The sequence below is a fragment of the Carassius carassius genome, chromosome 40 (assembly GCF_963082965.1).
Source record: "Carassius carassius chromosome 40, fCarCar2.1, whole genome shotgun sequence".
Classification (NCBI taxonomy): Eukaryota; Metazoa; Chordata; class Actinopteri; order Cypriniformes; family Cyprinidae; genus Carassius; species Carassius carassius.
Window position 1 is genome coordinate 7,854,735 of NC_081794.1, and position 15,711 is coordinate 7,870,445.

A 15,711-nucleotide genomic window follows, 5' to 3' on the forward strand; every position below is an offset into this window, starting at 1 on the left:
GTGATTTGTGGAAAACATGACGGTTGTTCTCCAGATAGTTTTTACTGCAGTGCTCAGTTTCAGCCTAAAATCGAGGTTGGCTGTTTTCTACATTCCACAAACTGTGTCTTATGCAATGATGAAGATATTGTGATAGATATTTAATCTATATTCAAGTGGGGAAAAATACATCAAACCCTAATTTATAACAATGTTATAATATACTGTAATGAGGATGCCATACAAATAATTTTTACAAAGCACTTGACCCTTAAACACACACAACATGATTTATCCATAATTAGCATGTTCCTGGAACAACATCCTTGTCGATTAATCAACCTCTCAACCTACAATCTCCCATTAGCTGATAAGAATGATGTTTTAGGATCAGTAAAGATGCAAAAATAGCAAATCCGTCATGGCATGAGCGCAACTGGCTCTTAAAGGGAATGGAAGATGAGACTCTGATTGGTTTATTGCACGTTACGCCCAAAAAACACCCATTACTAATTAAGAGAATAGGGACAACCCGTTTAGACCATGCGCCCGGGTGCGCCAACCGTTTTTCCGTCGTTAAAATAGTAAAAGTAGATTTGGACACGCCCTGAGTGCACCTGCGCCGTATGCTTTGCACTTTGCGTTTAGATCGTTAAAATAGGGCCCGCAATCTTACATACATGAAAGAAGTCATTTTATTTATATTGATGCTAGAGGACTAATAAAAGACAAAACCAGACAGAATATCTGTTTTTGCTGACTCGGCTGCGAAAGAGAATGATAACAAAATGAAAATTTATCAAGTTCACTTTTCAAAAATAAATGTTCCAAAATGGTGTTTTTGCAGAGCTATCATAGAAGATACATCTTCGGCTCCTCAAAGAACCTTTTAAAGAACCAGTTAATTTCCTTGTGTAGAGAACATTTTAATAATCTAAAAAAACCTTGAAAGAACTTTTTGTGCAATGGAAAGTTTCCACTGATAAAGATGTCCTCTCTGAGACATGAGATTACTGATTAATGGAGTGAGTGATTCAGGATACATACTTGCGGAACAGCTCAATGTGAACCACAGCTGGAGCGATCTTCTCCACCACATCAGCAATGAAGTTATATCTGTGCCGGAGGCTATCTGGATTATCCTCCTGGCCTGGAGAACACATGGCAAACAGAGAGACAAAATAAACCAATATGGTACAGGAAATAAACTGCATAAAATTTAAACCAAATCATAGAGTGCAGATAATTCTAATTTTATATCATTATTTATTCCAGAACTGGATTAGGGATTGGGTCAGAGGTATTTTATTTGTATTTTTTACCATAATTTAACAGGATATTTTACCTAAAATTTACATGAAATATTGATTTGAATGGAAATTGCTTTATAATTAAATATAAATGACAAATTGGTGTGCTACGGAAAACATGAAACTAGCACAGCTAGGAATGTCTTGCAAGGAGACTAGTGCAAGTTTTTAGTGTCATTATAGAAAAATATCTGACCACAGAATTCCATGATTGCTCAAACAGGACAAAGCAGCTATTCTGGAGAAAGTTTTTCATTAGAATTATTCACCAGCAGACATAATCTTGCTTATAAAAACAGATGAATGTGAGTTTTTGAGAAACAGGGGTCAACGTGTCTAGAAAATGATACATCCTTAGGCAGAAAGTGCTTATAAAACTTGGATCCGAGTCAAAACCTTTTATAACTTTGCACATGTAACACTACTTTTTTTTTTACCTTGTATAACCCTCCTTTCACAACATCTGCATGCAAGAAAATCTGCACTGCCCCCTTGTCCATGTTAGATAGGATGCTGTTTGTTTCTTCCCTAAGGGTATGTGTACAGCTCTGTGTATCCACTGTTTGAAATCCCCAGTGATAAACAGCACCTTGACCCAAAACACCAACACTTTTATGGGCTTTTTTTTTTCTCATTTCTGGTTTGCTGCAATAGTGAATGCTTGACTATTTGGGTTGTAAAAAAGAGCAATTACCATAATGCAACACAGATGGGTAAAGACTAATTGCACAATTGCCAAACCAAATACCACCTACAATACGAGTGTGGAACTAACAAATCATCTGTACCCCGCTGTTTTTTTGTTATTGTTTTTTTGCTATAATAAATAATATCAGATGCTAAATTCATGGGAAATGTATTTTTTTAATGTCGCTTGACAACCTCTGGGAGAGGGAAAAAATCCTAAGTTACTAAACTGAAAATTGGTTGTGAAAAGGAATTACATTTTACTAAACAGGCTGGTAAAAACATATTTGTAGGCTTATATAACTGATTGCCATTCCCTCTAGCATATCTCATCATGACTCTGGAATCTTGATAATGGAATTGTTTTTCCTCCCTCATAATATGGCTGCACATCTGTAGAGGGTTTAGCACGTTTAAACGAGAGAACATTTCATTTGTTATGTCATAGCTGGCTGAAAATCTAACACATTTGTGCAACCCACATACAAGTCATGTTTTATGTGAAAAGTACAAATAATGATTCTATAGACTCCGGGGACATGTGGAAAGGTCAGGAAATGGCCACATGGACATCTGCTCCATGCAAGTGAAATTTTAATAAACTGAAAATAAAATGTCACAGCTTTCACAAAATTTAATTAAAAGCCATATTCCAGTGCTTTTGTTGTTGTTGTTTTTGTTGTTTTTTTTGACAGATTTGCTCTGTTCAGAAACCGAGTGAGCCCCCAGTTGGGTAAACTGATGTATAACCTTAGAATCTGAAAACTTTTTTCACTAATTATGCTCAAGTCAGAAGTGTGCATACGATGCCTTGCAATACTGGTTCACAATTGTTATGTATTTGATGTTGTTATGGGATGTCTGATGTGTGAGTTGGAAATATCATAATTTGTTTTCAGCACTTACAGTAAAAGTGGGAAACTCTGAATTCTAGATATTACACAAGTTGAAAGGCACCTGTTGATTTGAAATACGGCGGGAACACTGATCTACTACTGGTCAAACGTTTCTTATGATCTCCAAGGCTGCATTTATTTATAAAAAAATACAGAATATAACAGTAAAATTATAAAGTATTATTACAATTGAAAAGAACCAACCACCAAATCAGCATATTAGAATGATTTATGAAGTATTATGTGACTGGATTAATGGTTGCTGAAAGTTATTTGCCATCACAGAAATAAATTACATTTGAAAATATATTAAAATAGAAAACAGTTCTTGTAAATACATTACAATAATAGTACTGTTTTTACATTATTTTTTTGATAAAAGATGCAGCCTAGGTAAGCATAAGAGACTTATTTCAAAAGCAAAGCAAAAAAGTCTAAATTATTATGAACTTTTGACCCATCAGGTATATTGATTATATATCTATCAAATCTCTGCGTTTCTCACACAGAACAACCTCCTGGACAGCAACCAATCTGGCTTCAGAAGTGGACATTCGACCGAAACTGCCTTGCTTTCAGTTGTTGAAGTCCTAAGACTAGCAAGAGCGGCTTCCAAATCTTCTATACTTATTTTGCTGGATCTGTCTGCTGCTTTTGATATGGTGAACCATCAGATTGTCCTGTCAACCCTATTGAAAAATGGCATCTCAGGAACCGCACGCCAGTGGATTGAGTCTTACAGTACTTCTCAGATAGGTCCTTCAAGGTATCTTGAGATGAGGTGTACAAGTTGCAACATCTAGCTACTGGGGTGCCTCAGGGCTCAGTTCTTGGATCACTTCTTTTCTCTGTCTACATGGCATCACTAGGTTCTGTCTTTCAGAAACATGGCTTTTCTTATAACTGCTATGCTGATGACACTCAACTCTACCTCTCATTCCATCCTGATGATCCAACGATAGCTGCTTGCATCTCAGCATGTCTAACAGACATTTCTTTTTGGAGGACAGACAATTACCTTCTACCCAAACTGGCTAAGACAGAACTGCTTGTGGTTTCAACAAACCCATCCCAAATTTCCCCATCCAGTTAGGCTCATCAACCTTAACTTTGGAGTTGTGATTGTTGATAAGCTGAATTTCTCAGACCACATTGCTAAAACTGCCTGATCATGCAGATTTGCTTTAAACAACAATAGGAAGATCAGGCCCTTTCTTACAAAACATGCAACACAACTCCTTGTTCAAGCTCTAGTTCTGTCCAGGCTTGACTATTGCAATGCTCTCTTGGCAGGTCTTCCAGCCACTTCTACCAAACCTCTACAATTAATCCAAAATGCTACTGCAAGATTAATCTTTAATGAGCCGAAAATAATGCATTTCACACCTCTGTTTGTCAATTTGCACTGGCTACCATTAGCTGCTTGCATTAAATTCAATGCATTAATGTTTGCCTACAAAACCAACAATGGCTCTGCACCCATTTACCTAAATTCCCCCACTTACCTACATTTGTTACTTCCTGGTGGAATGACCTGCCCAACTCAATCCGAGCAGCTAAGTCCTTAGCCATCTTCAAGAAATGACTAAAAACACATCTGTTCCATCTCTCTAGCACTTTCTATTCTATTTTAATTCTACTTTTTCTACCTTTTAATTGTTTTCTACTATTAATCTTTTTTTTTTTTTAAAAAAACACTCTCTATTTTATCTATTTGTTTTTCTTTGTGTGTGGGTGCATAATATATAATATATGAAGTGTATATATATATATATAAGAAGTCATATTTTCTGGACACAGGGCTGCTGATTTTTTTTTAATGAGAATGACTTTGGGATATCTGTAGAGACTCCTCTCACAACACTCTATTGATTATGAAACAGCTGTAAACATCCGTTAGATGTTTATATAATTTCAACACATAACTCTGCATCAAATGACACCCACCCTACAAATGATTACTTTTTCCTTTGTTAGAGTGGAGCAGCTGCATCCGTTGCATGTTTTTACAGGCTATTCAGAAATTTTACCAGCCAAAACAAAAATTTCAGAAATACTTCATCAAAGTCAGAGCTTAGCCAAGACAAAAATGTCAGAAATAAAACATGTTATCAAAATCACAGCTCAGATTCAAGTATATTTGCCATAAAATCTGATTATGATCATGAAATTACTTTCAAGTTCATCAGTTTTACGACAGTCAATCATTGTTTGCAAATACCATGAAAATAAAATAGTACTGACATAAACTGAATTTTGCTTCTCCTGAAAGCTCTATGAGTTCTTTTATAAAACAGCATTTATTTAATTGTAAACTGCAAATATAGCTTGCTTGAAAAATTAATGTTTAATGGTAAACACCCAGGCATAATGGATAACGTACCAAAATTATATTAAATTTCTTCTTACAAGTTCCACAACTTTATAGGTGAAATGTCCAGTTTGTGGCGATGAAAGCTTGTTCAGTTTTACCAAAGTAGGTGTATTAAATCTGGACATGTTTTATTATGTTGGTTATTGTGCATATTGCAGCAGTGGCACCAAAATGTTAATACCTTCTCACAAAAGTAATATAACCAGCAGTGAAATATGTAAATGTGAGATAATGCATTTGCTGACACAACCATGCTATTTTAGCTAGATTTTTAAGTCTTTAAGTCATGTTCCTGAGCACTCAGCATTGTGAATTCAGCTCTGTACCAGGTTCGCTACTGAGCAAGTTTACTGTAACTGAGCAAATTTACCTTGTCAGAAAAGTCACATAATGGAGCTGGTTATGTAATGCAAAAGTTTCAATTTATTAGTTTAATAAAATTTATACAAATCAATTTAAAATAGATACAAATCATGCACCTTGGTAAATATTACTGGTCCAGTATCATTTAACAAATTGCGTACTTATGCACTATTCTATTACGTTTTGTAGTATAAATAGTGCAAGTAGTGTTCACATTGAAAATTCCAAAAAGAAAAAGTTCCCTTTAAATGCCTGGATGATGCACTTAACCAAAAAAAAAGTGTGGAACATTGGACACTTCATGCACTCAACTGTCAACTTTAATTACATCGTAAAGGTGGAGGGGCTATCAGACTCAGATTATAAACGATAAAAATTACCTTAAATAATTAATACGCTACACATTTGAGTACATAGTACATAAGGTGCAGCTTATGTAAATGTGCATTAGGCTAACATCTTTGGATACTACTGTACAGCATCATGGCTCTTTAATAATCACAGTTTCATCAGACTTTAATGACATCTTGATGTTGATGTGTGAATTTTAACAATCAAAAGAAGGAAGCTGTTGATGTGATACAGATGTGGTACATTTACCAGAAAAGTCTGGCAATTTTATGGTAATTTACCTGGATCAGTGTTTGAAAGCGCTTATTAAAAGCAATGTGTTATAAAGACAGGACTGCAATAAAGATACTAAAGTGAAATTTGACACTGTATAGTGGTGTGCAAAAGTCTTAAACATGCAGCATATCAGATGTTTAGTGAGTTTCGAAAAAAGGGTTAAAAGGTTGCCCCTTGTTTCTTCATCAGGCATCATGAGTTTCTTCATCAGGTGTATCAGCATGTTATACTTTGTTTTACTAATGTTGGATGATAGTGTTGGCATGCAAAGTGCAGTTTGCATGTTTGTAAATTATGTAAAAGGCTTATATGACATTATAATCCTTACAAATTTGTCCTGTTGTCTTGTTAAGAAACAGAGATCAAGTATGCTGGCAAAAATGTTTCTTCTAAATTTAGAAACTAATCCCATTTGGCTCTTTAGTTAAATTCAGTTATGTTGCTACAGTATGTATTGCTTGTCATATTACTAGGATTAGTATATCATGGCCACCAGACAAAAAAAAAAGTGTTTGAAATTGTTTTGTATTGCAGCTAGAAGTTTATGAATCATGTGGAAATTAAGATATTCCAGGTGAAATCTGGACCAGTTCTTTTTATGAATGGGAAAACTGTCGTAATGCAAACAGATGTCATATTAGCCTCATGTGAACTACAGTACAGCTATAGTAGGAAGGCTTGCAAATAGACTTAGAGACAGTTGTGATGTAATGTCGTCTGTGTGCTATTAGTAGGTCACATCCTATTGACTTAAACAGAGAGACAATTTCTAACCAACTCTAGTATTAGTGTAGCCACATGATTTTTCATATTTCAAGAGCACTAGGTTAAACCTGATTGTAATTGAATTTTTTAAGCATATATCTTATATGTTGCAAATATGAGCCTACCAGGATGCTAAAGCCTAGGGGTATCAAATAACCACTTTGAAACTATTACTCTTTTATTATTATCTATTGTATTCTAATTTATTTTTTATTAAAACAAATTTAAAATTATTTTTTTAATCTCTTGTTTTATCAACCACAAAGCTTTAACCATCCAATGATTTAGATCTCTCCCCAAAAAGTAATTTGAGGTATCTTCTATGTTTGTATTATGAACATGTGGGATGAGTCACATTCCAAACTTGACTTATTGTTCAAATCACTAACCATTAACAAAAGCGTAGTAAGAGTCTTATACTTGGTCGGTGCCGATAGCATTTTGGACAGTGTGCCGACATATAGAGTTGTTGAATTACACACTTCACGATTTCGAATCCCAGTTCACAATCATTTCCTGTGTCCTCTACACTTTCCTATCACAATAAAGGCAAAAAAAAAAAAAAAAATCCTTAAAGGAAAACGCCACAGTTATTCCATATTCAACTATGTTCTTCCCTCAACTTAGACGAGTTGATACGTACCTCTCCCGTCTCAGTGCATGCACTCAATTGCTGTAGTGCGCTGTGCCACCATGCTAGCATTTAGCTTAGCACCATTCATTCCTTAGGATCCAAACATGGATGAATTTAGAAGTTACCAAACCTTCCCTATATAAAGACGGTTACATGTGTAATTGCACGAGTAAGTATGGGGACACAAAATAAACAGTGCCGATTTCCTAAGCGGATAAAAATGATGACTATAATGTATGGCCGGAAGAGCACTTTGCAGCACTTCGACCTCAGCGCAGTAATATCCTAACCTAAGGAATGAATGGTGCTAAGCTAAACGCTAGCTACACGTTAGAGCGATTGAGTGCACGCACTGAGACGGGAGAGGTACTGTACGTATCAACTCGTCTGAGTTGAGGGAAGAACATAGTGGAATATGGAAAAACAGTGGCGCTTTCCTTTAAGATTCCTAAACTTGCGGCATTCAATTTACTGTAAAGTGATCAAACTTATATCCATTCGTCATGTTATATCTGGCAACTATAAGTTTAAAATTTTGGCTCAGTAGTCCCAATCAATGGGGTAACACATGCCTACAACATACCCGCCCTCCCTAATGATTTTTCCACATCAGTGGTGTTTTGCCTGAACTCAGAACTGCGGTGTCGACATAAGATTCTTAAACTTTCCTTACAGTTTTTATACTCTGCATGCCACCGGCTGAGATTAGCTTGCGGTATGCATTTCCTCATCTGATGCAAACTCAGCACTTGGGGCAAACCAAAGAGAGTGTGTGTTGGCTTCACTGCAGCATTCAGTAACACCCTTACTTCTTCAGCTTATATTTGAGACAGACACTCTTTATGCTGTCATTTCTGCAGTAAAATCTTTACTCGTCAAAACTCTACACCACTGATTCTCTTGCTCAATAAATCACCAGTTAACTCATAAACTGATGTCTGTGAGCAATTAAAGCCTAATGCCCTATTTTTTCAGTTTGGGGAATTTCAAAACATTTCACACATATGCCCTTCATGGAACATTTGGGCGTACAACAATTAAAGTGTTTGGGCAAGGCCCCTAGACCTCTCATCACAGGGGCGTTGACAACATATACGGTATGCATATAAATTTTCAATATGAAACATTTTTAAAAAGTAATGTAATTTCCATCACAGAATAATATCAGACAAAATAATTATTCTGATGTGTTCATAAAAATAAAAAAAAACACTGCTGGATATTATTAATGAACAAAATAATCTAGTGACAGTGTGCAGGGCCATCCTTAGTGGGGTGCGACTGGTGCGATCACACCGGGTCCCACACTTGAGGGGGCTCCATGGAGAACGGACCGATGGGACCCCCCAAACAAACCAACCCACCACCTGGAACACGATCACTAACGGACCCGGAGAGGAAAGAAACACGATCACGAACGGACCGAGGTGACCCCCACCCCGCAGCTAAAGACAGCCCAGACACTGTGTAAAGTCCACTAGGTCCAACGTTTCTCCTAAAGATCTCCGGAAAAATGTGGGTAATGAAAAACTGCTCTGAGACTGTAAAATTTGACCTAGATCTGGATCCTCAGAGAATAATTTTATTAGGTAATGTCCAGCCTCAAGAACTGTGATGGGAGAATCATGTGATGGGAGATGTCTTGGTGTAATAGCTTTGACTGAATATATGTGATAGCTTCTGAGTAGAAACAGAGTTTTGGCTGTAGATCTCAGATTAACTTTCAGCAGAACTTGGGTTCACAAACACTCAAACTGTAAAGAGCTATTTTTGCCCAGTCAAACGGTGACCAGAACAGAAGTGAGGTGATAACTTAATGGGCCGGTTTACGTGAATTTGTTCAGACAATGCCAGGCTTGATTTGGAAATCATTATGTCCAGTGACATAAAAGCCTGGTAATACCTAATTAATCACATCGGATGAGGTTTGTTCAGTGTGTTCAGAAGAACAAAAATGATTAGCAGATCAGTTTCAAAAACTTGTTGCTGCCTGTTGAAACACTAGTTTCAACCATTGACCAATTAAAATTTCAGAGAGATTGGTCCAATTGTGCAGTCAGAGATCAAATTTTCCATTTTTCTGCTTGATTTCAAACTGACACGGCTCTTTTCACATGCTCAGAATGGATTTTATGCATCAGAGCCTTTAGAAACTGACTAAAATGGTTTTAGATGAAAGAATAATGTTGTTGGATGTTTAAAAAGCTGCTTTTAATTGCATTTGCTTTGATTGTGGATAACAATATGGGGCAAAATGCCTTTTTTGAAACATTTAGTGATTGGATTTCTTCATTTCATTTAATGAACACCTCCTGATGGGACCGAACCCTTTGATGCACTGGATTTATGGAGACCACACTCTCTCTTGAAACTCAAACTTATTTGGAATCTACTTTTCCTCTTGCAATTGCAAGAGAATCTGGATGAACTAAAGCTGACTCCTCTTGCAGGGAAGAGCGCAGGCATGTGGTTATCTGGTGTGATAAATTTTTTTTTTTTTTTTTTGCACCTTGTTTCAGTTTGTACTTTCAAGTGCCAAGCATAAATACCGGTAATGGGGTTGCAGATGAACTGGCAAAATCTAATTAGCTTCTGTGTTTACTGTCTTGAGAAGGAGCTAGTTTAAATGACACAATATCAGATCCTGAGCATTCTGCCAACTCGGGAGTTTTGGTTTCCCAAAGAAAAGATTCTCGGGAGTTTTGGTTTCCCAAAGAACCATTCAGGTTTGAAGAACATTACATAATAATAATAATAAAATTAAATTAAATAAGTAAATAAACTTCTCTCTCTCTCATTATAAGGTTCTCAATGGAACCATAGATGCCAATGAAGAACCCTGATTTTTAAGAGTGTAGGCAGCGCACCAGGTTTGGAGCGGCAGTCTTACTTTTCCCGCAGGCTCCTCTCTGGATGAAGATGATGGGTGGCTGCTGGAGTTTCTTTGCCCGGTTACTGACGCTTTTGAGTTCGCAGATGTTCTTGTAGGACACCCCATCACTGCCGCAGACGGGCTCGGAGATCTTACACACGCACACGCCTGTCTTTCCTCTCCTCCTCACGGTAATAGTTGTTCCGACCCCCTCAGACACGGCGCAGTCCAGTCCCTCTCCACACTCCGGGTCTCCCAGTTTCCCTGTACCGCCACAGGGCTCACCCTCGCCGGCCGCGCACACCGGGCAGCAGTCGCACTGGTCCAGGATTTTTTCTGCCAGACAGTCGGCCGGTATGGGCGGACACCGACTCTTATCGCAGCGCTCCGGACAGCCGATCACATAACGCTTAGAGATCCGAGCATCGCACAGCAGAGGCACCAGAATAACAGACGCGCAGAAAACCCACAGATGCATATTATTATTAATCTGTAATAACAAACGTTTCAAGTAACGTTAGAATCTGTTCAAGTAAGTAATTTGAGGAAAACGTCACCGGACAAATAAAAATGTAATGCACGTAAACTTGAGAGAGTTTATTGTGCTGTCAAATGCCCGTTGTCTTGCGCTTCAGTGACAGACTTTATAAAGCTTAGGGAGTATAAACAGCAACGCCGATTGGATGGATGTGTATGACGTCATCTTTGTGAGTGGGACTGGGTGCAATGGTAAACATGGAGGCCACGCCTCAAGCATGTGTATAAATATTGTGCTGACAAATCCCATTCACCTGTTCATAGAAATACATCAAATGTAAAAACATTTAAAAAAAAATAAAAAAATAAAAATAAAATAAAATAAAAACCCTATGCAAATAAATAAATAGTTGAATAGATGAATGAATGAATGAATGAATGAATGAATGGAGCTTACACAATATGGAAATTTTGCTTCAAAGTATATTTTGAGGTAAGTTTAATAAAATAAAATGGAAAAAGGCAATAAGAACTGTAATGTCAGTGTTCCAGTGTCTTGTGTTTTCCTCCCCTCACGTGCTCCGTACCCCAGTTTCTCCCATGTTTGATTATGATCATTTGTTTCAGGTGTTTCTAGTTTATTTCCTTAATTAGTCCCATTACTTAAAGGGATAGTTCACCCAAATAGCAAAATTATGTCATTAATAATTTACCCTCATGTTGTCCCAAAACCGGAAGACCTCCGTTTATCTTTGGAACACAGTTTAAGATATTTTAGATGAAGTCCGAGAGCTCTCAGTCCCTCCATTGAAGCTGTGTGAACGGTATACTGTCCATGTCCAGAAAGGTAATAAAAACATCATCAAAGTAGTCCATGTGACATCAGAGGGTCAGTTAGAATTTTTGAAGCATCGAAAATACATTTTGGTCCAAAAATAGCAAAAACTACGACTTTATTCAGCATTGTCTTATCTTCCGTGTCTGTTGTGAGAGAAAGTTCAAAACAAAGCAGTTTGTGATATCCGGTTCGTGAACGAATCATTCGATGTAACCAGATCTTTTTGAACCAGTTCACCAAATCGAACTGAATCGTTTTAAACGGTTCGCGTCTCCACATGAATCCACAAATTACTTAAGCTGTTAACTTTTTTAATGTGGCTAACATTCCCTCTGAGTTAAAACAAACCAATATCCCGGAGTAATTCATGTACTCAAACAGTACACTGACTGAACTGCTGTGAAGAGAGAACTGAAGATGAACACCGAGCCGAGCCAGATAACGAACAATAGACTGACTCGTTCTCGAGTCAAGAACCGTTTCTGTCAGACACGTCCGATTCGAGAACCAAGGAGCTGATGGTACTGCGCATGTGTGATTCAGCGTGAAGCAGACTGACACACAGAGCGTCTGAACCGAAGTGATTCTTTTAATTATTGATTCTGAACTGATTCTGTCCTAATGTTATGAGCCCAGGTAAACCGAAGGCTTGAATCAAGGGCAATCATCGCCAATGACGCCATTACGTCGAGTGCAAAAGAACCGGTGAACCATTTTCTTCAACCGGTTTATTGAATCTAACTGTCCGAAAGAACTACTGGTGATCCGAAAACTGATGCAACCGGTTCTTGACTCGTGAATGAGTCATTATCTGGCTCGGCTCAGTGTTCATCTTCAGTTCTCTCTTCACAGCAGTTCAGTTAGTGTACTGTCTGAGTACATGAATTACTCCGGGATATTGGTTAGTTTGAACTCAGAGGGAGTGTCAGCCACATAAAAAAAAAGTTAACAGCTTAAGTCATTGTTGGAATAATGCGTATTGGAGACTCGAATCGTTTAAAACGATTCAGTTCGATTTGGTGAACTGGTTCAAAAAGTTTACTTTACATCGAATGATTCGTTCGCGAACCGGATATCACAAACTGCTTTGTTTTGAACTCTCTCTCACAACAGACACGGAAGAGAAGACAATGCTGAATAAAGTCGTAGTTTTTGCTATTTTTGGACCAAAATGTATTTTCGATGCTTCAAAATATTGACCCTCTGATGTCACATGGACTACTTTGATGATGTTTTTCTTACCTTTCTGGACATGGACAGTATACCGTACACACAGCTTCAATGGAGGGACTGAGAGCTCTCGGACTAAATCTAAAATATCTTAAACTGTGTTCCAAAGATAAACGGAGGTCTTACAGGTTTGGAACAACATTAGGGTAAGTTATTAATGACATAATTTTGCTATTTGGGCGAACTAACCCTTTAAGCTCTGTATCTTTTCATGTCTAGCGTCTGGTATTGTTTGAATATCCCCTGCTACGTGTATGTTTCTGAGGTCCTTTGTGTTAAAGAAATCTATATTTGTTCTGGATTCCCTCCATCTCCTCGCTCCTTTCTCTTCTCGCTACAGCACAGCAGCAGAACGTGACAGAATACTGGGCCTACAGCACAAACAGTAAGCAGCACCTCCTTTTCCCCGCTTTCTTTTAGAAAGTTTTTTGTTTTCTCTGTATTGTTCCCCAGTGACTATGGAGATCACTGCTCATCAAATCTGCCGGCTACTCCTTTGTCAAGCCTGCTGGCCGATCAGAAATTGAGGCCACTGGCTGCTGCACTCTCAGGCCCACAGGACGTTCTTCAGTCAGTTCTGCTGGCCATGCTGTTGACAGTGTCAAGTCGCCGACCACACCATTCATCCTTAACCAAAGGAGGAATCTAAGGAGGAAGCAACTGTCAGCTGGAGCCCCCGAGTCCGCTCCATTGTGGGCTCCAGCCCCTGAGTACACTCCATTGTTGGCTCCAGCCCCTGAGTCCACTCCTGAAAGTTCTCCAGTTCCCACGTCCAGCCCAAGGAGGGCTCCTGTTCCCGAATTAAGGCCCGAATTGTCTCCATGTCAAGCCCAGACAGGGCTCCAGTCCCTGAATCCTGCCTGGAGAGGGCTCAAGTCCTGAATAGCGTCCGGTATTGTTCATCTATGTCTTGCTAGGTGTGTGTTCTTTTTTGTGTTAAATCTATATTTGTTCTGGATTCCCTCTGCCTCCTTGCTCATTCGTCTTCTCACTCCAGCACAGCAGCAGATCGTGAGCAGTAATATGACAATGGTAACATGTAAATTAACTTTTATTGAAACCGTTCCCTGAATCAACCTAAATACATTAATTTCTACTATTAAAACTCTTTTTTTTCTGGGTTAAATCATGTACATTATTTAAGGTCACAATTTCAAGTTATTTTTATGGGTTAATTCCGGTATAATAGTCAAGTCAAGTCAAGTCACCTTTATTTATATAGCGCTTTAAACAAAATACATTGTGTCAAAGCAACTGAACAACATTCATTAGGAAAACAGTGTGTCAATAATGCAAAATGATAGTTAAAGGCAGTTCATCACTGAATTCAGTGATGTCATCTCTGTTCAGTTAAATAGTGTCTGTGCATTTATTTGCAATCAAGTCAACGATATCGCTGGAGATGAAGTGACCCCAACTAAGCAAGCCAGAGGCGACAGCGGCAAGGAACCGAAACTCCATCGGTGACAGAATGGAGAAAAAAACCTTGGGAGAAACCAAGCTCAGTTGGGGGGCCAATTCTCCTCTGACCAGACGAAACCAGTAGTTCAATTCCAGGCTGCAGCAAAGTCAGATTGTGCAGAAGAATCATCTGTTTCCTGTGGTCTTGTCCTGGTGGTCCTCTGAGACAAGGTCTTTACAGAGGATCTGTATCTGGGGCTCTAGTTGTCCTGGTCTCCGCTGTCTTGCAGGGCAGTAGAGGTCCTTTCTAGGTGCTGATCCACCATCTGGTCTGGATACGTACTGGATCCGGGTGACTGCAGTGACCCTCTGATCTGGATACAGACTGGATTCTTCTAATGATGTAGCAAGTACATAGGGTGTTATGGGAAGTGTTTCCGGTTCCGGGTTACCTAATTAATGCAGCCTAAAAATCCTTTAACGGATTTGGATATTAAAAGCATATTAGTATATTATGTGTAAACCAAGTTAAAGAGATGGGTCTTTAAACTAGATTTAAACTGCAAGAGTGTGTCTGCCTCCCGAACAATGTTAGGTAGGTTATTCCAGAGTTAAGGCGCCAAATAGGAAAAGGATCTGCCGCCCACAGTTGATTTTAATATTCTAGGTATTATCAAACTGCCTGAGTTTTGAGAACGTAGCAGACGTAGAGGATTATAATGTAAAAGGAGCTCATTCAAATACTGAGGTGCTAAACCATTCAGGGCTTTATAAGTAATAAGCAATATTTTAAAATCTATATGATGTTTGATAGGGAGCCAGTGCAGCGTTGACAGGACCGGGCTAATATGGTCATACTTCCTGGTTCTAGTAAGAACTCTTGCTGCTGCATTTTGGACTAGCTGTAGTTTGTTTACTAAGCGTGCAGAACAACCACCCAATAAAGCTTTACAATAATCTAACCTTGAGGTCATAAATGCATGGATTAACATTTCTGCATTTGACATTGATAGCATAGGCCGTAATGTAGATATATTTTTGAGATGGAAAAATGCAGTTTTACAAATGCTAGAAACGTGGCTTTCTAAGGAAAGATTGCGATCAAATAGCACACCTACGTTCCTAACTGATGACGAAGAATTGACAGAGCAACCATCAAGTCTAAGACAGTGTTCTAGGTTATTACAAGCGGAGTTTTTAGGTCCTTAATTAACACCTCTGTTTTTTCAGAATTTAGCAGTAAGAAATTACTCGTCAT

At 38.3% G+C, this 15,711-nt stretch overlaps 1 protein-coding gene across 1 annotated transcript in view; it reads right to left on the reverse strand.

Moving 5' to 3' along the window:
• htra1b (HtrA serine peptidase 1b) overlaps positions 1-11,139 on the reverse strand; it is a 37,337-nt gene extending 26,198 nt beyond the window's left edge. Inside the window, exons 1-2 of the mRNA XM_059531939.1 lie at positions 10,526-11,139; positions 1,027-1,129 (exon numbers count right to left, since the gene is read on the reverse strand). Coding sequence (XP_059387922.1) covers positions 1,027-1,129; positions 10,526-10,985 — 563 coding nt within the window. The 5' untranslated portion in view covers positions 10,986-11,139. The remainder of the gene's footprint in view (positions 1-1,026; positions 1,130-10,525) is intronic.
• Between the last annotated feature and the right edge of the window lie 4,572 nt (positions 11,140-15,711).